Here is a 25719-nt window from a genome sequence, read left to right on the forward strand (position 1 = left end):
CCCCGACCTCGTTCACACGAGCTTCCCACAGTGAAAGAAGGGAATCTCTTTTCATAGCAAACAGACGATGAAAGGCAAGGCGACCGTTTCATTCTGCCAGTTCATTCATTCTGGACAAGATCTTACTTCAAAACCACCAAGGATTTAAGAATGTAAATCACAGCTTCACATAACCAAATATACCTTACCCAATGGTAGGCCTATAGATAGCCAGTTGTCCAATTAGAATTGCATTCTGCATGCTTCACCTTTAAATTAACTCCTATAGGACTATGCTCTAATTCAGTCTAAATGGAATATAGAATATAGGGTAAACTATTGAATTTGGTCTGTTTATAGTCAAGAGCTGAGCTTCCTAGTTGTATGCTTGTCAGTTTTATTATTTCATCCTAAGCATTAACGACCTAACGACTTTATCGATCTGAGGGCTTAATTATTTTCCAAGCGAGCATGTTAAATAGGATAGTTGCGTGCGCAGAGTGTGTGTGTGCCAGGCTTCCGGCTTGTGTGTGGGTGAGAGTTGCTTTCAGAAACACTGGTGCCATCGGTCCCGACCCGTGCTGGAGAAAAATATAAAATTGTGCCTTCAACTTGCTGAACCTGCCCTGGCGTGATATTTTGATGCAGTATTTTGCATCAGTAGCTATAGCTAAATATTAACTCTAACTTATGCTGCTCACGATTTCTCCCTATGTCTGACGAAGGAAGCGACAGCGCCGAGCTAGCAGAGCTCCGGTGCTCTCCCTCCCCATCTCCACCCGGGCCCCCCGGAACCCCTTCTCCTCCACTGCCGCCAGACCTCTCCTCCAGTCCCCCGGTGCTTCGAGACCCAGCCCCGTTACCCCAGGACTGCCTCCGCCCGTCTCCAGAGCGCTGCAAACCCGGGGACTCCCCACGCTGTACCCTGCCAAAGTTAACCCAGCGCCTGACGAAGACGGGCTCTCAGTTCCGCCAGAGACAGAATGCGCGCTTAACAGCTGCGGCGGACAACGGGCGCGATGCCCCCTCTCCAAAGCGCAGAGGAGACGGAGACACCACCTCGGCAACGTTTCAGGACCTCGGACAGCAACCCCCCCGTGGACAGGACCAAGAGTATTACCACTGCACTAATCAGCTCCTAGAGCCCCAGCGAGACAGCAGTGAGACCCAGCCACCGTGAGTCTACCCTTTAATTAATTATGACAAGGTTAGGCTATACCTTATTCAAATATGAGGAAACACAATTAGTTGTTACAGAATAATTGAGTAAAATTAATAATGTGGGTGGTGTAGTCTATGTAGCCAATTGGCTACGCAAAATATTAAGGCCATACAATGAATGAGTGGATACAGATGTGACATATTGTTTGATTAAATATTGGGGTGTGCGGACATAATTTTCTACTCAAGAGATACTGTACACGCGCAATGGGGAAGTATGGGATAATGGGGTTTCCCGCTTGACCTCAACAGGTACAGTGACCATATGGTTGATGATGTCAGATAAATAGCTTCATTCTCTAGTTCATTGTCTTTAACTGTGCATTTCTTCTGTCATTCTATTAGGCTACTTTTGTATTTCTGTTTTTCAATGCAAAGTTGTATGCTCAGTGGAAATCTAGTTGAGTGTGTCTCCTCTTTGAAGACTGAGCAGGGGGATTCCATCCCCGTTGAAAGGAATTCGTCTCGTGTTACTCCAAACCCTAAATAAATAAATAAATCATTAATAAAATACATACAACCCATCAGTCAGATCCAGCTAAAATATACACACCCTAATTCGGGCCCATGACACCGCTTGGCGGTTAACGGATTCTACCATAGCAGCGTGTTTGTGCTGCTTGTTCTTGATTTGAGAGAGTCTTGATTGACACCGGAGAGACCGATACGTTAAGGGATGGCGGCTGGAGGAACCGAGGCAGGGCCGTGCGTGCCGTGCTGAGTCAATATTCCGTATGCAAATGAGAAGTTTGACAAATAAGCCTATTGGACAGACGTGGACATGTGAGGTCATGCACTGTATTACCCAGGTAGAAAGGCTGCCACATCAAAGTATAACATCGTCTCTAGAAAATGTTCTAAGCCAGTGGTATTACAGTTGGAAATATAATAGGAGATATTCCAAATGGCCTGCAGTGTTTGATCATTCCGGTCTCTATCTGCTCTATGATACAGTAGCATTAAGCTTGAAAGCCTTGTTTTTGACGAGAAGAAGCATCATAGGCCTGTCTAATGTCCAGCCTGAGAGAGAACATTGCTACTTCTGATTAGCTCTGTGATCTACTGGCCTTTGATCGTAAACTGTACATTTAGTGGCTGCTAGTAGTAGTAGTAGTAGGGGAGTCATCTGATTTTATAATATTTTGAAACAGTTATGTTACCAGAAAAAATATTGGAATCAGATTAAGATACTTTTTCAAAACTCGATGATTACTTCTTGGATTACTTTTAAATTCAGAAGAGATGTTTGCGAAGAAATGCATTATGACGCATTATGTTTTCTCAGTGACATTCAACCCAGAATTGAATATATAGGCAGAAAGTTTAAGTTTGTTCCACTAGAGTGAGTCTTATCACAGGTCAGAGCCCACTATGGTGACACAACCAAATGCGTTTGATGGATTCTGTTTTTCTTCTTCTAATGCCTCTTAAAGGAAAATTCCACCACTTTATAACCAGTTATTATGCTGTTAGTGTTCACGCACTGCTGTCAGATTTGATACACATTTTGATGCTTTACCGTTTTTGTTAGTCCTACTGTCATTTCGAAGCTTCTGTATTGCCCTTGTCTTCACTACGATTCCCAAGGTGCATTTCGTCTCCCATGATGCAATGTGCCGCTTAGTTAGCCTGCCGTTAGCTTAGCTAGCTGGCTATCAAGCCCAGACGAAGCTTAGTCTAAATACACTGAACAAAAATATAAACACAACATGTAAAGTGTTGGTCCCATGTTTCATGAGTAAAAAAAATAAAAACTTATTTCTCTCAAATTTTGTGCACAAATGTGTTTACATCCCTGTTAGTGATCTATCCACTTGACAGGTGTGGCATATCAAGAAGCTGATTAAACAACATGATCATTACACAGGCACACCTTGTGCTGGGGACAATAACAATTTGCAGTTTTGTCACTCAACACAATGCCACAGATGTCTCAAGCTTTGAGGGAGAGTGCAATTGGCATGCTGACTGCCGTAATGTCCACCAGAGCTGTTGTCAGAGAATTTTATGTTAATTTCTCTACCATAAGCCACCTCCAATGTCGTTTTAGGGAATTAGAGTGCCCCATGGTGGTGGTGGAGTTATGGTATGGGCAGGCATAACCTACGGACAATGAACACAATTGCATTTTATCTACGGCAATTTGAAGGCATAGAGATACAATGATGAGACCCTGAGGCCCATTGTCATGCCATTCATCAGCCGTCTTCACCTCATGTTACAGCATGATAATGCACGACCGCATGTTGTAAGGATCTGTACACAATTCCTGAAAGCTGAAAATGTCCCTGTTCTTCCATGGCCTGCATACTCACCAGACATGTCACTCATTGAGCATGTTTGGGATGCTCTGGATCAACATGTATGACATCGTTTTCCAGTTCCCACCAATATCCAGCAACATCGCACAGCCATTAAAGTGGAGTGGGACAACATTCCACAGGCGACAATCAACAGCCTGGTCAACTCTATGTGACGCACTGCATGAGGTAAATGGTGGTCACCAGATACTGACTGGTTTTCTGATCCACGGCCCTAATTTAATAAAGGAATCTGTGACCAACAGATGCATATCTGTATTCCCAGTCATGTGAAATCCATAGATTAGGATATATTGCATTTATTTCAATTGACTTATTTCCTTAAATAAACTAACTCAGTAAAACCCTTGAAATTATTGCATGTTGTGTTTATATGTTTGTCCATGTCATAAGTTATGAGTGCATTTCACATTACTTTTGGGTTGTAAATATATTATAATGATTGCATGACTGTTATGCTGAATATATGTTCATGTCATTGTCACCAATCAACTGCAATACACTCAAAATGTATTAGAATTTAAACGCTAACTACCTATGATAAACATAAGAGTTATTGTATGTAGTTAACACGTTAGCTAGCCCGACTGCTAACGTTACATCCAAAATAAGTGTTTGCTACAATAACAGCCAACTTTCATCTTAGCAACTGTCTTAAACAACAGTCCAAATAGCATGTCATAAGTTATGTTCATATCATGGTCACCAATCAACTGCAATACACTAACAAATAATTTGAATATAGATGCTTACTAGCTATGCTAACCATAACACAGAATTACTGTATTTAGTTAGCATGCTAGCTAGCCCGACTGCTACATCCAAAATAAGTGTTTACAACAATTACAGCTGACTTTCATCTTCGAGACTGTCTTAAACAAAAGTCCAAACAACATGTAGGCCTGTTAGAAGAACAACATCTCTTACAAAATGTACAGACAAATCATTAAATAATCCTTGTCTCTCAGCCTGTATCTTTGGTGCTAACATTAGCAATGCTAGCTGGGTAAGTAACTAAACCTGCTGCATATGAAATTACGTGTTTTCAACAATAACAGACAAATACAGCCTCAGCGACTACCCAAGTAACCATCCAACAACACTTGAGGCCCATTGGAACTAATAAAAAGTATAAAGTTTACAAGTAATTCAATACAAAAGTATATGCTATTTGGAAAGGGCACATGGTGGCTGCCAGAGCTGCAACTCTTGTAGGTGATAGTGGTAGTGGTTTTGTCAAATAGAATCTTGGGAGTTTGAGCATTGAACAACAGAAAAATAAGATGACTATGAATATCATTCTATAGATTTTTGAGCATCTATTTAAAATATTTACAGATGTTATTAAACAAAGACAACCAGAGTAACATACAGTATATTCGGGAAGTATTCAGACCCCTACCCTTTTTCCACATTGTGTTACGTTACAGCTTTATTCTAAAATGTATTAAATACATGTTTTCCCCTCATCAGTCTACACACAATACCCCATAATGACAAAGTAAAAACAGTTTTTTTTGGGGGGGGGGTAAATGTATTAAAAATAATAATAAAAAAACAGAGCAATCCTATTTTCATAAGTAGTCAGAGCCTTTCATATGAGACTTGAAATTGAGCTCAGGTGCATTCATTTTCAATTGTTCATCCTTAAGAAGTTTCTACAACTTGATTGGAGTCCACCTGTGGTAAATTCAATTGATTGGACATGATTTGGTAGCCTGGTAGCCTAGTGGTTAGAGCGTTGGGCCAGTTGGCCTCCATCATTTATGAATGGAAGAAGTTCGGAACCACCAAGACTCTTCCTAGAACTGGCAGCCCTGCCAAACTGAGCAATCGGGGGAGAAGAGCCTTGGTCAGGGAGTTGAAGAAAAACCATAGGATCACTCTGACAGAGCTCCAGAGATCCTCTGTGGAGATGGGAGAACCTTCCAGAAGTACAACCATCTGCAGCACTCCACCAAATCAGGCCTTTATCTTAGAGTGGCAAGACGCAAGCTACTCCTCAGTAAAGGGCACATTACAGGTCGCTTGGAGTCTGCCAAAAGGAACCTAAAGGACTCTCAAACCATGAGAAACATGATTCTCTGGTCTGATGAAACCAAGATTGAACTATTTGGCCTGAATGCCAAGCATCACGTCTGGAGGAAACCCTACGGTGAAGCATGATGGCGGCTTGAGGGAAAGATGAACGAAGCAAAGTTCAGAGAGATCCTTGATGAAAAACTGCTCCTGAGCGCTCAGGACCTCAAACTGGGGTGAAGGTTCACCTTCCAACAGGACAACGACCCTAAGCACACAGCCAAGACAACGCTGTGGTTTTGCTTTATCATTATGGGGTATTGTGTGTAAATTGAGGAAAAAATATATTTAATCAATTCTAGAAAAAGGCTGTAATGTAACAAAATGTGGAAAAAGTTAAGGGGCCTGAATACTTTCCAAATGCACTGTATACCACGGAGTTCCAATATGATCAGAAAACTACAAAAGGGGTTATATAGATCACTTAAAAAGACCGTCCATAATTTATTGTATTAGTCATCTCAGGGATCCTACTTAAATACATTACAGAGAATCAATTTCCGCTTTTTTTTGTCACTAAACAGTCAATAGACATTAAATCATAACCTTTTACTAAAACTGTGTAAGACATCACTAAATGCTTAAAATAACAACCCTAATGTGGAAAGTTGTCATTAAAGGGGAAAGTAATCAAAAAGTAACGGAGAGTAATCAGATTACGTTACTAAATTTGTGTAATCCAAAAATTGCGTTACTGATTACATTTGTGGACAGGTCATTAGTAACTGTAAAAGATGACATTCAGAAAGTAACCTACCCAACCCTGCTAGTAGCCGTAGTTGTAGTTGTTCCTGTGTGTTTGAGGGGGGTACTGGAAATCTACAAAAGTCCCCACAAGGATAGTAAAACAAGGAAAATTCTCCCTCATGGGGACATATCCCATGTCCCAACGAGGACAAAGGCTATTTTAACCTTAGGGGTAGGTTTAGTGTTACAATTTTGGTTAGAATTAGGTTTAGGATTTAGGGTTAGGGTTACGGTAAGGCCTAGCATTAGGGGTTAGGGAAAATAGGATTTTGAATGGAAATCAATTTTGGGTGTGTGTGTTTGTGGGACAATTTAGTCTCAGTGGTTGTGGAGTTAATGGTTTCTCTGTTCCACCCTGAGCTGAGGGACATGACAGACATAAAAACATACAGGGTTTACTGATCTAAGTGGCTCTCACAGCCCATGATGGTAGCTGCTGGCAATTATGTTTGTGTGTGTGTGTGTGTGTGTGCCACCACAGCAGAGAGAGGACTAGGACTCCTTTAAAAAAACAATCAGGGCATCTCCTATCGACCTTCTTCACAGCTTACTCATTCAATCACTCTGCAATAAGCTCTCACAGTCTCACTGCAGAATCAAAGGTTCACTTTAGGCATTCATTGGTTAAGTTAAGGGGTAAGGTTTGGCATAGGGTTCAAACTAAAGCAATTCTCTGGTTACGTTTAAACATTAATTATGAATGGTTAAGGTAGGGGTTAAGGGTTGATATAGTTTTAAAACAAAACATTTAAAAACAAGTACCTAGCACTGGGATTTAACACTCAACCCTCAGAGCCTGAGCCCGTGGTTTACGCCCATCTGCCATCCCCGTCCACACTCTAGCAAACCCCAAGACTACTTGGTAATAGCGCTCACCGCTGCCCCTAGTGGCCGGTTTTGAAGTGATCTCAAAGTCCTATTTACCTGGACGGGCGTCGACTGAGCAGGGGCAGCGCCAGCCATATAATTAGAATGGAGCATTGATTTGAATGAGAATGTCAGTTCTATCAATTGTAATTCTAACGTGTTGACATTGTGCTGAAGCTCACTAGGTTTGTGTCATAAAGGGCTTTTGCTCGGTCCTCTTTTTTGGCTCTATTCCATTGATATCCAGTCTACCACACACAGCTCTGATCGACTGTAAATGTAAGTCGATACCCATAAACTGTGTGCTTAGTACCGTATAATCACACACAATAAACATGCACAAACACAGACCCTTGTTAATATCATCAACAAAACTAGTGACAATAATATTCGTCAACCTTTTTCATTGGCAATTTGGCAAAAGACTATAACTGACTAAATAGACCCAGAAAAATGTCACTTGACTAAAACATCTCTGTGTCTAAAATCTGAGTACTAAGTGGACAGGACAAAAGTGTATTTTGTTGTTGCTTTTCAGTGATAAGCACAATAGCGGCACAGACGCGCAGTTCTGTTCAGCAGCGGGAATGGCGCACCACACCCGGCTCAGGAGCTCCGGGCGAGCAAGCAATGCTCCGGCTCCGATTATACACACTGTAGCTAACCAGTCACCTCCAGCCTTCTAGTTACAATAGATACCGTTTGTCTGGTTTAGAAACACAAGCTGCTTTACAAAAATTTAAAACAATAACAGCATTACGTTTAATAGTAAAACAGCAGTCTAGCTATGTTTTTTCTCCCTTGAGTATAGAAAAGTTTTTTGAATTCGTAGCCTCACTCAACCCTCGCACTTTCCCCACTGCATTTCATAGGCGGGTTCTGTAGCCAACGTAGCCACGTCTCCCTCTTTTCCTCAGAGAAAACTGCTTGATTCTAGGCCTTGCCGTTCAAAAGATATGACCCATAATACTGGCGCTACGTTTTTGTATTTCTGTCGTTCATTGGCGGATCCCATTTTGCATTCACAAAGCATATCGCGGGCCAGTCTAAAACTAGACTAGTTGCGGACCGGACCGTTTACCATTTGTTAAGGCTACACCTTGTTCAGTCATGTTACCTCATCAGCTAGCTATAGCTAACCTGGGGCGCGTTGAGCAGGACCACTAGCGGTTCTGGGGGGGCATGGGGGGGCCAGTGCCCCTGTGACAACAATTTTGGACCCCCTTGTGACCCCCCTAAATGTGGAGTATGAAATAATTTTTACATAACACATTTTTGTATTGTTCTTTTTTTACATCCGTTATTAGACAGTGGCAACGATGATGATTATGAACATGGTCTTTTGCCTGCTAATGCCTGCGATGCAGTGAAGAAAACGATATGACAACAAAAACGTCTAATGTAACTGGCCCCTCTAACAGTACAACTGGCCCCAGCTTGGCCCCCGCAGTTGAAATGGTCTAGAACCGCCACTGAGCAGGACGCAAAGTTCAGATAGAATATTTCTATATGTGTAAAACAAACATGCCTCTCTGACGTGTTGGATAAGGAATAATGTCGGCTCAATTCATGGAATTTCTATCTGCAATGCTCGTTTTGAAACTGAGTGTGGCCCTGGTAACATTACCAGTAGCCTATATGCAAAAATGTGGTCGCATATAAAGAATGGAATGGATAGCAAACAATTTATTGACAAAATGGCTCTTGCCACTACACTATATCTGACTGGGTAAATCACTTTATTTTTGAGTAACTGTGCACCCAGTGACTCAGACTTGAGCACTTGGACCAGGACTCGAGCACAAGGGACGTGGGACTCGATTCGAACTTCAGGTTTATTGACTCGACTATCACTGGGCGAAACAGTCACTAGCTCTCGTTCAAAGTCATTAGCTCCCCTTTCTACTTTTGTGCATCAATTTGGCTGCGCCGTCAGTGGAACAATGAACAATGGCAATGACACAACCGAGTGGCGGAAGTGCAACCCATCATACTTGGCCAAACTTTGCTGCACTATCTGGTGATTGTGCTACTCTCTCTGCTTGTGTTTATCTGTTTCTTTTGTAATGTGCAATATCGATATAGGCTGATTTAGGAATTTACATTGCCGGAAAATTGTTATATATTCTTATACATGTTTGTCATATCTCTTCTGTTGGGAAGAGAACAGGATGTTATGCAGAAAAACATGTTGGTAGGACAAGGCTTTGTATGTTTGTGCACATGGAAGTCAATAGTTTATGTTTACTAGGTTAATGATGGAAATGTAAGGTGACTAAAATGGCCCACTGTTTTTGTCATTTTGACAATACTAAATTATTATTCAAATGACAAAACTGTGACTAAGACTTAATGATATTTTAGTCAAAATGACTAAGACTAGACAAAATCTGGGGGAAAAAAGAGTGCCAGAATGAACACTTACTCACTCACACACACAGCGTTGCATGAGTGAGCTCTCTTCATCTTCTGAGTCCCACATCCTTTGATGCCCCTGGGGAACGTTCCCTGCGTGAATAGGTTCCCATTTTCACCTGTTCTCCAATTCTCCCGACACTCCTCTGTTTTCAACCTGTGATGGCTTTGTTTAGCCCCTAAAAATCGAAGCCTGTAGATGGCGATATATACTGAGCTAACAAATTGAATTGTTCTAATATGGCCATAAGATGGACCATTTAGCTATTTGATTTAGAGTTAGGGACCCCTGTAGGTATCCCAAAAAATAAACAAATAATTATCTGATGAAACATTGAATTTGTCCTTAGTGTTATTAGCCCATAGCAACGCATTGAATAATACATGGCAAAAAAATAAAAAAATAAAAAGGAAATATGGTTTGAGGTGTCTGTAATGCATCTGAGAGATATAGGAAAGCATCAGGGACAAAAACAAAAAAGTTACATGTGTAACCCTGGTTCTGTGAAGCGTCGTAGAGCAAAATGGACACTTTCTTGTTCGCGAGAGTCTCAACTCTCCATAGTGGGATCATATTAGTTTGTAGCTCAAACCACTCAGACTTTGCAGACGTTTTGTGAGAAGGACGGTTTTCGGGATTACTCCTGGTCTGATAGACAGCATTGTACCTCAGCCGCCTTCCATCACAGATGCGGAAGGCCGACATCGTGGATTTAGAACAGCCCTTGCAAAAAAACAGGAAGTCTCTAGCTTAATCAGACGGATTTTGATGAATAAAACCGCAATGAAAATAAGAACAAAACGTTTCTTCCGCACGGATGCAGACATCTACACTAGGGGTTAGTGGGCTGTGTTTTGTAACCACCTCTATTTCTCAAACAAAGTTTTGATCTCGCCCTTTCATGAAGACTAAATTCTAGGACAAAATGCTAAAAGAGTCAGCCTGTTACCCAAGTTGTTGGTAGCGTATTGTAAGCAGTTGTTGTACATTTCATCCTTTTCACTGCAGAAACTTCACCGCCTCTTCTCCCTCCTATCGCTCTCTTTCCCTTGCTCCATCCCCCTCCCTCTCTCTGGCTCCCTAACCCCTACCTCTTTTCTACCTCTCGTATTGTTTCTCTTTCCCATTCATTTGAAAATGAGTGTGTCTATAGATTGTCCTCCACACAGAGAGCAGTTAAGCACTGGGTGTTGTGCTTCAGCGTTCGGGTGCTCTTTGTGTGTCTAACGTGTGATTTGAGGAGCTGAACAGTTTGTTTTTGAGGTAACCATGTGATGGAGGTTTTTGTCTGAGGCGCCTGCCGCACACTGTGTTGATTCAGGAGATTCAGATTGACTCATTCAGTTCCTCTGAGAGGCTAGCAATGTGTACATCTACAGCTCAGGGCAGATATACTGTCAATACACAGTTATGGGAAAAAATATGAACTGGTGGTGCAAGAGACAGGTAGTTGTCATGCAGTATTTGGGATTGCGTGATTCAGTGCCACATTATTTGAGTGTTTGTGTGTGTGTGTGTGTGTCATTTTACAGTGGTTTAACCCTTGCTTAATAACCCTTTCTCTCTCCCTGTCACCCTCCCTCTCCCCCCTCTTCTAGAGTGGAAGCAATGCACCGGAGACACACCACGCTGAGGGAGAAGGGGCGTCGCCAGGCTGTGCGAGGCCCAGCCTACATGTTTAACGAGCGTGGCTCGGCCCTGACGCCCGAGGAAGAGGGTTTCCTTGACGCTGCCGAGTACGGCAACATCCCCGTGGTCCGCAAGATGCTGGAGGAGTCCAAAACCCTCAACTTCAACTGTGTGGACTACATGGGCCAGAATGCATTGCAGCTGGCGGTGGGCAATGAACACCTGGAAGTGACTGAGCTGTTGCTAAAGATGGATGGGCTAGCCAGAGTGGGCGACGGGCTCTTATTGGCTATCTCTAAAGGGTATGTGCGTATCGTGGAAGCCATATTGGCGAACCCGGCGTTCAGCCAAGGGCTGCGGCTCACCCAGAGTCCCCTCGAACAGGAGCTACGGGATGATGATTTTTACGCTTACGATGAAGACGGGACACGCTTTTCCCACGACGTCACCCCAGTCATCCTAGCAGCACACTGTCAGGAGTATGAGATTGTGCATATCCTGCTCACCAAGGGGGCCCGCATCGAGAGGCCTCATGACTACTTCTGTAAGTGCAATGAGTGTGTCGAGAAGCAGAAGAGAGACTCATTCAGCCACTCCCGCTCCAGGATGAACGCTTATAAAGGGCTGGCCAGTGCTGCCTACCTGTCCCTGAGCAGTGAAGACCCTGTCCTCACCGCCCTGGAGCTCAGCAACGAACTGGCCAGACTGGCTAACATAGAGACTGAGTTTAAGGTGAGTTTAACTGGCCAGACTGGCTAACATAGAGACTGAGTTTAAGGTGAGTTTAACTGACCAGACTGGCTAACATATAGGTAACTGCCAAAATAATGGAAACACCAACATAAAGTGTCTTAATAGGGCATCAAAAAGAAAGGAGGACCAGGGCACTCTTTATGTAATTAACTAAAATGACTTTATTAGTATGGCATGTTCAATAGAAACAAAGTTTTTTAAAATACGACGCGTTTCGGCTGCATGGCCTTTGTCAGGGAGTACAAAAAAAGAATACAATGTCCTCTTTTGAACAGCTTTTCCAATTAGCCCTAATTAGAAGAGGGAGTGGTTTTACAAAATTGATTGGACACACCTAGTAAGCAATACTATACACATTAAAAAGTGAAATACCGAAGCTATGTTATCATAAAAATACAACTCCAAGCTAGAAGTATCAGGACACTTAGAAAGGTAGTTCTAACCTTAAATATGACTGGGAGAAGTGTGAAGAATAAGACAGCAATATATTCCATAGTACACTAGAACACAGCAAACACATGAACATCAACAGTCTACACTTAGATATACTTAATAGGGCGTTGGGCCACCACGAGCCAGAACAGCTTCAATGCACCTTGGCATAGATTCTACAAGTGTCTGGAACTCTATTGGAGGGATGCAACACCATTCTTCAACAAGAAATTGCATCGATTGGTGTTTTGTTGATGGTGGTGGAAAACACTGTCTCAGATTACGCTCCCGAATCTCCCATAAGTGTTCATTTGGGTTGAAATCTGGTGACTGAGATAGCCATGGCGTGTGGTTTACATCGTTTTCATGCTCATCATACCCATTCAGTGACCGCTCGTGCTCTGTGGATGGCGGCATTGTCATCCTTTGGAGTCATAGCCATGGTAGCCAAAATAATGGCCTGCCCAGCATTTTTATACATGACTCAAAGCATGATGGGATGTTAATTGCTTAAAAGCACCTGCTTTCAATACACTTTGTATCCCTCATTTACTAAAGTGTTTCCATTATTTTGTCAGTTACCTATACAGTACATACTAAATTTAAGATGAGCTTAACTGGCCAGACTGGTTAACATAGAGACTGAGTTTGAGGTGAGTTTAACTGGCTGAGAGACCGAGGCGAACGGGAGACCGAGAGAGTGAGAGACCGAGAGAGAGTGAGAGACCGAGAGACCGAGAGCATCATCAGAGTACAGATAAAAACTCCAAACAACGCAAGCAGAGCAGAATTAGACCAATTCCTTCTTCTGATTAATATCCAAAAAAGAGCCACCAAATTGCATGATAATTTAGAAACAAGTTACCCCCACTCCTCCCATTACAAAGCCCTCAAATGCCAAAAGGTGGCCATAGAAAGAGTCTACTGAGGTCCAGAGGCTCAGTTCACTAACCACTACCAACCCAACGAAGCATCAGGACAGAGAGAGAGAGAGGGATAGAGAGAGAGAATCCATGTATTTGCATGTGAGGATTTGCTGCTCCCTCATCTGCTATAATGTTTGATATGTCTCTGTTAGGAGTCGTAGCAGCTTTGGCTCAGGACTGTGGCTGCTCTCTCTACTTTGCTGTCTCACTAGTCCTACACGTGCTATACACACATACTACTGTACATGGGCTCCCGAGTGGTGCAGCAGTCTAAGGCACTGCATCTCAGTGCTAGAGGTGTCACTACAGACCCTGGTTTGATTCCAGGCTGTATCACAAACGGCCGTGATTGGGAGTCCCATAGGGCGACGCACAATTGGCCCAGCGTCGTCCGGGTTAGGGTTTGGCCAGGGTAGGCCGTCATTGTAAATAAGAATTTGTTCCTAAATGACTTGTCTAATTAAATAAAGGTTAAATAAAAATTCTAATTCAAAATGCACACGTACACTAATACACACGTTAACAGGACACAACTGGGTCTGTGTGTTGAAAATATAAGTTTCATGCTGCAGTGTGGGGTATACAGCCACAACGACAGGAATACAATTCAAGCCCAGGAGCTCTGGGAAGGAAGGAAGGAAGGCAAAGGGGAACATTTTGGCATTTAGGCAGCGGGGTAAAGTGAGTAGAAGGCTGCAGTCCAGAAGGGTGCGTGGGTTGGTACTTGTCATGACTGCAGCTGTGTCTGCTCAGGTGTCTATCTGTCTGCCTGCTTCCTAGATGTGTAAATGAGAAGTAGTGACCCGGGGGGCTTAGTTCTATTACCCTCCATCTCTTTCATTACACACTCATTATCACCTTCCATGTCTCTCTCCTCTATCTATCTCTCCCTCTCCCTCTACCTCAATTTCCATCTCCTTCCCTGTCTCTCCCTCCACTCTCTGAGGTAAGAATACATATGTTCTGACTGGCTCAGACGCAGTCGGTACTCGAACACTCTTTCCTTATGTAGTCCACTTATCTGAAAGGAAGGAAAGTGTTGATCTCATTGGAGAAAGTCCCTGTGGGCGTTATCAGTGTTGTTGTTGTTTTAATGCAGCTGCCCTCTGCAATCTTTACATGGTTAAGTGCAGGATTAGACCTGTTGCTCAGGGTTACGTTGACACGGTGCCACATGTGCTGTTGTCCCAGTGGGTTCAAGTGATGGGGGACAGCACACAGTGTGCTCCTAGTGTTAAGCGTTGACATATACACTGAGTGTACAAAACATTACGAACAGTATTCGTCGCCTTGGCATTTTTCCTATTTTGTTGCCTTATAACCTGGAATTAAAATAGATTTTTTTGGGGGGTTTGTATCATTTGATTTACACAACATGCCTACCACTTTGAAGATGCAAAATATTTTTTCATTGTGAAACAAACAAGACATTAGACCCAAAAAAACAGAACTTGAGCGTGCATAACTATTCACCCCCCCAAAGTCAGTACTTTGTAGAGCCACCTTTTTCAGCAATTACAGTTGCAAGTCTCTTGGGGTATGTCTCTATAAGCTTGGCACATCTAACCACCGGGACTTTTTCCCATTCTTCAAGGCAAAACTGCTCCAGCTCCTTCAAGTTGGATGGGTTCCGCTGGTGTACAGCAATCTTGAAGTCATACCACAGATTCTCAATTGGATTGAGGTCTGGGCTTTGACTAGGCCATTCCAAGACATTTAAATGTTTCCCCTTAAACCACTCGAGTGTTGCTTTAGCAGTATGTTTAGGGCCATTGTCCTGCTGGAAGGTGAACCCAGTCTAAAATCTCTTGAAGACTGAAACAGGTTTCCCTCAAGAATTTCCCTGTATTTAGCGCCATTCCTTAAATTCTGACCAGTTTCCCAGGCCTTGCATATTAAAAACATGGATGGTATTCTTGGAGTGATGGTAGGTGTTGGGTTTGCGCCAGACATAGTGTTTTCCTTGATGGCCTTAAAGCTCAATTTTAGTCTCATCTGACCAGAGTACCTTCTTCCATACCTTTGTGGAGTCTCCCACATGCCTTTTGGCGAACACCAATCGTGTTTGCTTATTTTTTTCTTTAAGCAATAGCTTTTTTCTGGCCACTCTTCCGTAAAGCCCAGCTCTGTGGAGTGTACGGCTTAAAGTGGTCCTATGGACAGATACTCCAATTTCCGCTGTGCAGCTCATTCAAGGTTATCTTTGGTCTCTTTGTTGCCTCTCTGATTAATGCCCTCCTTGCCTGGTCCGTGAGTTTTGGTGGGCGGCCCTCTCTTGGCAGGTTTGTTGTGGTGCCATATTCTTTCCATTTTTGAATAATGGATTTAATGGTGCTCCGTGGGATGTTCAAAGTTTCAGATATTTTTTTATAACACGACCCTGATCTGTACTTCTCCACAATTTTGTCCTTGACCTGTTTGGAGAGCTCCTTGGTCTTCATGGTGCCGCTTGCTTAGTGGTGCCCCTTGCTTAGTGGTGTTGCAGACTCTGGGGCCTTTCAGAATAGGTGTATATATACTGAGATCATGTGACAGATCACATGACACTTAGATTGCACACAGGTGGACTTTATTTAACTAATTATGTGACTTCTGAAGGTAATTGGTTACACCAGATCTTATTTAGGGGCTTCATAGCAAAGGGGGTGAATACATATGCACGCACCACTTTTCCGCTTCAAATTCTTTTGAATTTTTTTAAACAAGTTCTTTTTTCCATTTTACTTCACCAATTTGGACTATTTTGTGTATGTCCCTTACATGAAATCCAAATAAAAATCCATTTAAATTACAGGTTGTAATGCAACCAAATAGGAAAAATGCCAAGGGGGGTGAATAATTTTGCAAGGCACTGTAGACTGACCAGGTGAATCCAGGTGAAAGCTATGATCCCTCATTGATGTCACTTTTTTAAATCCACTTCAATCAGTGTAGATGAAGTGGAGGAGACAGGTTAAAGAAGCATTTTTAAGCCTTGAGACAATTGAAACATGGATTGTGTATGTGTGCCATTCAGAGGGTGAATGGGTAAGATAAAATATTTAAGTGGTTTTGAGCGGGGTATGGTAGTAGGTGTCAGGCGCACCGGTTTGTGTCAAGAACTGCAACTCAATCAATCAATCAATCAAATTTTATATAGCCCTTCGTACATCAGCTAATATCTCGAAGTGCTGTACAGAAACCCAGCCTAAAACCCCAAACAGCTAGTAATGCAGGTGTAGAAGCACGGTGGCTAGGAAAAACTCCCTAGAAAGGCCAAAACCTAGGAAGAAACCTAGAGAGGAACCAGGCTATGAGGGGTGGCCAGTCCTCTTCTGGCTGTGCCGGGTGGAGATTATAACAGAACTATGCCAAGATGTTCAAAAATGTTCATAAGTGACAAGCATGGTCAAATAATAATCATGAATAATTTTCAGTTGGCTTTTCATAGCCGATCATCAAGAGTTGAAAAACAACAGGTCTGGGACAGGTGGCGGTTCCATAACCGCAGGCAGAACAGCTGAAACTGGAATAGCAGCAAGGCCAGGCACTCTGGGGACAGCAAGGAGTCACCACGGGCGGCAGTCCCGACGCATGGTCCTAGGGCCCAGGTCCTCCGAGAGAAAGAAAGAGAGAAGGAGAAAATTAGAGAGAGCCAAGATTTTCAAAATGTTCATAAATGACAAGCATGGTCAAATAATAATCAGGAATAAATCTCAGTTGGCTTTTCATAGCCGATCATTAAGAGTTGAAAACAGCAGGTCTGGGACAGGTAGGGGTTCCATAACCGCAGGCAGAACAGTTGAAACTGGAATAGCAGCAAGGCCAGGCGGACTGGGGACAGCAAGGAGTCACCACGGCCGGTAGTCCCGACGTATGGTCCTAGGGCTCAGGTCCTCCGAGAGAAAGAAAGAGAGAAGGAGAAAATTAGAGAGAGCCAAGATTTTCAAAATGTTCATAAATGACAAGCATGGTCAAATAATAATCAGGAATAAATCCCAGTTGGCTTTTCATAGCCGATCATTAAGAGTTGAAAACAGCAGGTCTGGGACAGGTAGGGGTTCCGTAACCGCAGGCAGAACAGTTGAAACTGGAATAGCAGCAAGGCCAGGCGGACTGGGGACAGCAAGGTGTCATCATGCCCGGTAGTCCTGACGTATGGTCCTAGGGCTCAGGTTCTCAGAGAGAAAGAGAGAACGAGAGAATTAGAGAGAGCATACTTAAATTCACACAGGACACTGGATAAGACAGGAGAAGTACTCCAGGTAACCAACTGACCCTAGCCCCCCGACACATAAACTACTGCAGCATAAATACTGGAGGCTGAGACAGGAGCGGTCAGGAGACACTGTGGCCCCATCCGAAGAAACCCCCGGACAGGGCCAAACAGGAAGGATATAACCCCACCCACTTTGCCAAAGCACAGCCCCCGCACCACTAGAGGGATATCCTCAACCACCAACTTACAATCCTGAGACAAGGCCGAGTATAGCCCACAAAGGTCTCCACCACAGCACAAACCAAGGGGGGGCGCCAACCCAGACAGGAAGATCACGTCAGTAACTCAACCCACTCAAGTGACGCACCCCTCCTAGGGACGGCATGAAAGAGCACCAGCAAGCCAGTGACTCAGCCCCTGTAACAGGGTTAGAGGCAGAGAATCCCAGTGGAGAGATTCAACTCTGCTGAATATTTCACCCTCAACAGTTTCCTGTGTGAATCAATAATGGTCCACCACCCAAAGGACATCCAGCCAACTTGACACAACTGTGAGAAGCATTGGAGTCATCATGGGCCAGCATCCCTGTGGAACGCTTTTGACACCTTGAGGAGTCCATGCCCCAGCGAATTGAGGCTGATCTGAGGGCAAAAGGGGGTGCAACTAAATATTAGGAAAAATATACAATGTTTCACCTTTCTCCCCTTCATCTACACTGATTGAAGTGGATTTAACAAGTGACATCAATAAAGGATCATAGCTTTCACCTGGATTCACCTGGTCAGTCTGTGTCATGGAAAGAGGGGGTGTTCTTAGTGTGTTATACACTCAGTGTATTTCCATTGGTGGAGAGACTATAGTTCACATCTAAGAATTGTTATGGGAGCCAATGGACTAACTTACTGACCGACAGAGGAACACCAAATACTTCCTCTCTCTCTCTCTCTCTCTCTCTCTCTCTCTCTCTCTCTCTCTCTCTCTCTCTCTCTCTCTCTCTCTCTCTCTCTCTCTCTCTCTCTCTCTCTCTCTCTCTCTCTCTCTCTCTCTCTCTCTCTCTCTCTCTCTCTCTCTCTCTCTCTCTCTCTCTCTCTCTCTCTCTCTCTCTCTCTCTCTCTCTCTCTCTCACACACACAGTCTTGTAAAACGAACTTTGTGGGGACACACAATTCAGTCTCGTTTCCATATCCCTAACCCAAAACCTAACCCTAGCTCCTAACCCTAAAACTAACCCTAGCTCCTAACCCTAACCCTTAACACAAATTCTAACCTTAACCCTAAACCCCCTAGAAATACCAATTGACCTCGTGGGGACTAACAAAATGTTCTGACTTCTGGTCCCCACAAGAATAGTTAAACACGTCCACACACACACACACAAGTGCTCAGAGGTGTGAAATTGGCTGGTGAGGAGCACCTGTGTCTAATCACAGCTGGAGAGGGAAGCGCCACAGAGTCACAATCAGCAGAACAGGGTCACGAGATCTCCACCTCTCTCTCTCTCTCCACATCTCTCTCTCTCTCCTCACCCATCTCTCTCTTCATCTCTTTCTCTTCCTCTCTCTTTCCACCTCACTAGTTCTTCCATTTCTTCTCTCTATATCTTTCAGCATTTTCCATCTCTTTCCATCTCCTTCCATCTCTCCTTTTCGGGTTTCTTTCTGTCCACCCTTTCTCAAAAACTTTTTCCCTACCTCTTCATCTTTTTTCTGCCTCTTTCATGATGTGTGTGTGTGTGTGTGTGTGTGTGTGTGCTCATTCATGGGTTCCTAACACCTACCTTTTTCTTATTGTCCCCTGAGTGCCTAAATACACTCAATTCCATTGGCCTAGAGTGAGGGATCAGTCATTCTCATTGGCACATTGCAAAATGTCACTTCAGAATGTATGAATGTACCATCTTCTCTTCCTCTTTGTCTCACTGTCACCCCCCCCCCCCCCCCCCCCCCTCCTCCTCTCTCTCTCTCTCGCTCTCTCTGTCAGTCATTAGTGTGGCTCTGTATAATGTGGAATTTCCATCAATTAGTATGGTGGTATCATCAGCATGTGGATAATGGCTGCAGGGTGGAATAATTATCATGTGTCTTCTAGAACCTCATTACAATGTTCTGTATTCAAACACGGCTAGCCACGCCATCATAGAATGACGATCCCTGAGTCAAAGGAAATAGTTATGTTCGAGGCGTCCAAAATTCCTTGCAGCGGCAATCAGCAGTAGCAAGAGTAAGAAAGTGGCCTCCCCACCCCTGGTTCACCCGTGGTTCAATAAAAAGCTGAGGGATGGGGCTGGAGAAATTGAATCACTCTCAAATTCATACACAGAGCTATGGATGCAAGGATTGACCCTCCATGACATCAACATTTTAACCATATGTTGAGGCTATATAGTGTTTGTTTACATTTTATTTGATTATATACTTGCTTATATTTTGGCTTCTGATGGAGTACGACAAGTTATATTGCTCAAGAATCAACGGGTACATATCATTCATTTATTAAGTCCAAAAAAAGGAATGTCGCAACTGCTGATTGCCCCTTTTAAGGGTGGCATAGAAGTGAACGAAGACAAATGGAACCATGGATTGTTTCTGTCCTGAAGAGAAGCAAGGGGAGAGCGAGCTAATACTAACGCGCTTGGTATGAAGTGGTGATCACGTAGCAGAGGGAGCCCGTCGGGGACATCTTATACCTGCGGTGTTATCACTGAGCTGTACTCGTTGGTTTGAACACAGTGCAGCTATGCATATACAATTAGACTTTAGTCTCTGTCGACAATTGGCTCTACAAACCACTTTGTCTGGTCCAGGGAGGGACGGGTCGGCAGATGTTGTATGCTCTTGTGCGAATGCATGAAAGACAATGAGGGATCTCTGGTTGTGTGTTACGCGTGTGCTTGTGTGTGTGTGTGGTCGTTTCTTTGTTAATGAGTGTTTGTGTGTGTGTGTGTAACTGCATCTGAGGGGCCTCGGGCACTGGCCTGAAGAGCTATGGTTGAGCGGAGATGGAGGAGGGGGAGTGTGGTGTCGGAGCTGAAAGCTGTGTGAAATTGGCTCCAGAGCTGCCCCTGTCCCATTGGACACACACTGGATGAATCGACATTGTCTTCACATCGATTCAATTACGTTGGACCAACGTGGATTAGACGTTGAATTGACGGCAGTGGGGAGCTTCCAACAATTCGCCAAATAAGTCATCATACAAACACTAGCCGCACAGGAACATTCTACCATTCTCCTCTCTCTCTTTTCCCACCTTTTCTTCCTCACATCTTCCTCTTCTGTATCCTCCTTCACCCTCTCCTTATCTCTCCCCTTTTTCTCTGCCGCTCTTTCTCATTCACTGTCTTCTTGCCCTCTCTCTCTCTCTCTCTCTCTCCATAGAATGACTACAGGAAGTTGTCCATGCAGTGTAAGGACTTTGTAGTGGGGGTGTTGGACCAGTGCAGAGACACAGAGGAGGTGGAGGCCATCTTGAACGGAGACGTGGACAATGCCCCGCCCAGTGACAACAACCGCCCCTGCCTCGAACGCGTCAAACTGGCCATCAAATACGAGGTCAAGAAGGTGAGACCCTCTAAAACCAGGACCACAACCTGATCGCATTACTTGACACTGCTGTAAATGACCATATATATACAGTGTGTGTTCATGTTTTTTTATGGTTTAGTGTACATGTCATCATTTCTATCTGATATCATTGATTGTTCATGTAGCATTTGACCCCATTTGTGTGTTTGTTGGAGCGGGAAATGTTGATTTATGTTCAACCTGGACCATCTCACAGGGAAAACATTGGATCAGTGGTGTAGTATTGTAGTAGCGATGCAGTGATACACATTTCTGTGCTCGTGTGTCCCGATACCTGGTAGCATTTGTAAATATCAGACGAGTCTCTGTGTCAGAATACCAGAGGTGTTTCAGCTAATTGTGAAACCAAGTCCCCTCTCCCTACATCACCCGGGACTCGCAGAGACACACAGGCACTCACACAAACACATTTCAACAAAAAAGGTAAATAAGTTTCTCTGACCTTATGGTTGAACATCCTATATGTAAACATTGTGAGACATAGTACCATACGGTTCATACTACCTCGCATATCATCTAAGGCAGTGGTTCACAACTCCGGTCCTCGAGTACCCCCAACAGCACACATTTTTGTTGTAGTCCCGGACAAAAAAAATCTGATTCAACTCATTGAGCAGTGGTTCTCAAACCTCTCCTCGGGGACCCCCTGCTGTTCTATTGCAGCGCTAACACACCTGATTCAACTTGTCAACTAATCATCAAGCCTTTGACTAGGTGAGTCAGGTGAGCTAGTTCAGGGCTACAACTGAATAGTGAAACGTCCATCCTGCGTGTGAGCTTCCAGGGAAACGGTAAAGTGTAGTGCCTGGGATGTTTTCCCAAACCAGGGAGCGTGACCACAGCTGAGTGTGTTAATCAACCTGCCAGATGAGGGGGAGGATGGGTTGCTATGACAACCATGTGGCCTTGAGTGCTATTGTGTAAACTCAGTGGGGGAAACATACACACGCGCACGCACGTTCGCTTAGGCAGGCGCCCACGCACGCACTCGCACACACACACACACACACACACACACACACACACACACACACACACACACACACACACACACACACACACACACACACACACACACACACACACACACACACACACACACACACACACACACACACACACAGCATGGGCACTCTCAGACAGATGCACAAAGACTTCGACATATTGACATACAAACTAGTGACAGGGTTCCCATGATGAGTCAATGAAGATGGTTGCAATCACCAAGGGGGTGGAGGAACGAGGGACACTGTTTAATTTGAATTGTTTGTTGCTGTGTTGAAGTCGTAGTGTGTGTGCGTGTGTGTGTTTGGGTGTGTGTGCGTGTATGTGCTTGTGTGTGTGCTTGTGTGTGCATGTGCTTGCGCTTCCAAGCATATGGAGCGTGTGTGTGTGTTTTTATTTGTATGTGTGCTTGCTGTGGTTAGTCATGAATGATCCTTGAATGTCAGTAGATGGTCTGTGCTGATTGAGTGACCTGTTGAGGGAACACACACACACACACACACAAACACTGGAAATCTGGAAATCACACACACATGCACAGACCGGGGGGTGGACGCTGGACAATGGTGACCCCATTATCTGCGGGTGTCTCAGAGGGTGTTGGGATATGCAAGAAATACGTTTCCATTACACACATGTACAAGTGTCCATCCACGGGTGTGTAACAGGACAAATACAAGCACCCTCCAAATTATTATTCATTGTTTAATTGCACACACGCACACACACACACAGTGAAAATCTGAAAATCACAGACACACGTGATCCTGTTGGCTTTTAGATGGACACACACATAAACACACACACACGTAACACACACACACACACACACACACACAGATGGATATCACTCACAAATTGCATTCCCTCACTTTGTCCCTCTCCCTCTATTTTTCAGTCTGTCCACGGTGGATTGAGACTGACGACAATCTCTATTTAAATACAGACTGTTCCTCGATGAGACAGAGGGAGAATAGCTGACAGGGAGAACAGGTCCATTTAGAGAGCACTTTCAGAAGAGTTTAGCTTTAATATTTTTTTTTACAGTGTGTTTGCACACTGCTGTAACCTGTAACCAGTTTGTAAGTGTTTTCATCTCTCACTCTCTCTCTCTCTCTCTCTCTCTCTCTCTCTCTCTCTCTCTCTCTCTCTCTCTCTCTCTCTCTCTCTTTCTCTCTCTCTCTCTCTCTCTCTCTCTCCCTCTCTCTCTCTCTCTCTCTCTCTCTCTCTCTGTGTGTGTGTAGTTTGTGGCGCACCCTAACTGCCAGCAGCAGCTGCTGACTATCTGGTATGAGAACCTGTCAGGTCTGAGGCAGCAGTCCATCGGGGTCAAGTGTTCGACCGTGCTAGGGGTCACCGTGGGACTGCCCTTCCTGGCTATTGCCTACTGGATCATGCCCTGCAGCAAGGTAATGCATCTATGCACTTCAGGTACACACACATGCATGCCGCATGTACATACACACGCACGCACGCACACCAGTGGAGGCTGCTGAGGGGAGGGCAGCGCATAGTAATGCCTGGAATGGAGTCAATGGAATGGTATCAACCACGTGGAAACCACGTTAGTGTCAAGGCACAAGGCGAGACCCAGATGGGTCACAGGAGGCAGATGGTTGGAGTCTTTGATATTTATTAACAATCAAAGAGGGGTAGGCAAGAGAATAGTCGTGGACAGGCAAAAAGGTCTAAACCAGTTCAGAGTCCAGGAGGTACAGAGTGGCAGGCAGGCTCGAGGTCAGGGCAGGCAGAATGGTCAGGCAGGCAGGTACGGAGTCCAGAAAACAAGGGTTAAAACCGGGAGGACTAGCAAAAGAGAAATAGAAAGCAGGAGCACGGGGAAAACGCTGGTTGACTTGAAAACATACAAGACGAACTGGCACAGAGAGACAGGATACACAGGGATAAATACACTGGTACAGTGAGACAGGAAACACAGGGATAAATACACTGGTACAGTGAGACAGGAAACACAGGGATAAATACACTGGTACAGAGGGACAGGATACACAGGGATAAATACACTGGTACAGAGGGACAGGAAACAACACATGGATAAATACACTGGTACAGAGAGACAGGATACACAGGAATAAATACACTGGTAAAGAGGGACAGGAAACACAAGGATAAATACACTGGTACAGAGAGACAGGATACACAGGGATAAATACACTGGTACAGAGGGACAGGACAACACAGGGATAAATACACTGGTACAGAGAGACAGGAAACACAGGGATAAATACACTGGTACAGAGGGACAGGATGCACAGGGATAAATACACTGGTACAGAGGGACAGGATACACAGGGATAAATACACTGGCACAGAGAGACAGGATACACAGGGATAAATACACTGGCACAGAGAGACAGGATACACAGGGATAAATACACTGGCACAGAGAGACAGGATACACAGGGATAAATACACTGGCACAGAGAGACAGGATACACAGGGATAAATACACTGGTACAGAGAGACAGGATACACAGGGATAAATACACTGGTACAGAGGGACAGGATACACAGGGATAAATACACTGGTACAGAGAGACAGGATACACAGGGATAAATACACTGGTACAGAGAGACAGGATACACAGGGATAAATACATGGTGGAAAATAAGTGACACCTGGGGGGGTGGAGACAAACACAAGAAACAGATCAGGGCGTGACAGTTAGTACCATTCCATTGACTCCATTCCAGACATTATTATGAGCCGTCCTCCCCTCAGCAGCCTCCACTGACGCGCCCACACACTACAGATCCTCTAAGGCAGGTATTCCAAAACTGGGGTACAGGTACGCCAAATTAAATTGTGATTCACATTTTTTTTTATTAAAAACATATATTTTTTAAATTCTTATTTTCTAACAGTCCATTTATATTTTCCATGGGAGCTATACATTTGGGTGAGTTTTTTATTTTGTATTTTTAGCTTCACTGCCAAAAATTTTATTAAACAATCTAGTGTTCAGCGAAATAACAACAAAATGTAAAATACAGGTAGCATAGGCAAATCATTAACATCCAATACTCTCTGGCGGGAATTCCACTAATGGTCCATATGTAGCCAAACGTAGCTGGTGCTCATTCCGTTTGCTCGAAAATTGATGTATGTAAAAAGAAAAGTAAGGCCCGTGTCCATAGAGACACATACCAGCTCTACTGTTAGTACTACCAGCAGTACTACACCTGCACCTGTTGACGACACAAGTTGTTCTGCTTCCACGAGCACATCCAATGCTAGCATCAGTAAGTCTACATTTGTTGTTAACCCAGCTAGCATGGACACTGACAGTTGTGAATCTGATGCAGCTGAAGAGCTACTGCCCCCTTACCTGGGAATGCACCGAACAACAGACAGGGACGTTGGACCATCGAAGAGGCGCAAATATGATGAGAAATACATTGATTTGTGGTTCACTTATATTGGGAGTAGTGCCTTTCCTCAGCCACAGTGTGTTATATGTGCAACAGTACTATCTCACAACTAGATTAAACCTTCACTCTTGTGTCGACATTTAGTAACAAAACATGCCAATTTGAAAAA

At 44.0% G+C, this 25719-nt stretch overlaps 1 protein-coding gene across 1 annotated transcript in view; it reads left to right on the forward strand.

Annotated features, from left to right (window-relative positions):
* Positions 1-525: 525 nt before the first annotated feature.
* Positions 526-25719, forward strand: part of LOC139574165 (short transient receptor potential channel 7-like) — a 53138-nt gene continuing 27944 nt past the window's right edge. The window contains exons 1-4 of the mRNA XM_071398403.1: positions 526-1155; positions 11229-11991; positions 20946-21128; positions 23402-23566. Of these exons, the coding sequence (XP_071254504.1) occupies positions 692-1155; positions 11229-11991; positions 20946-21128; positions 23402-23566 (1575 nt within the window). The 5' untranslated portion in view covers positions 526-691. The remainder of the gene's footprint in view (positions 1156-11228; positions 11992-20945; positions 21129-23401; positions 23567-25719) is intronic.

This window comes from Salvelinus alpinus, chromosome 4, assembly GCF_045679555.1.
Source record: "Salvelinus alpinus chromosome 4, SLU_Salpinus.1, whole genome shotgun sequence".
In the NCBI taxonomy this organism is placed as follows: domain Eukaryota; kingdom Metazoa; phylum Chordata; class Actinopteri; order Salmoniformes; family Salmonidae; genus Salvelinus; species Salvelinus alpinus.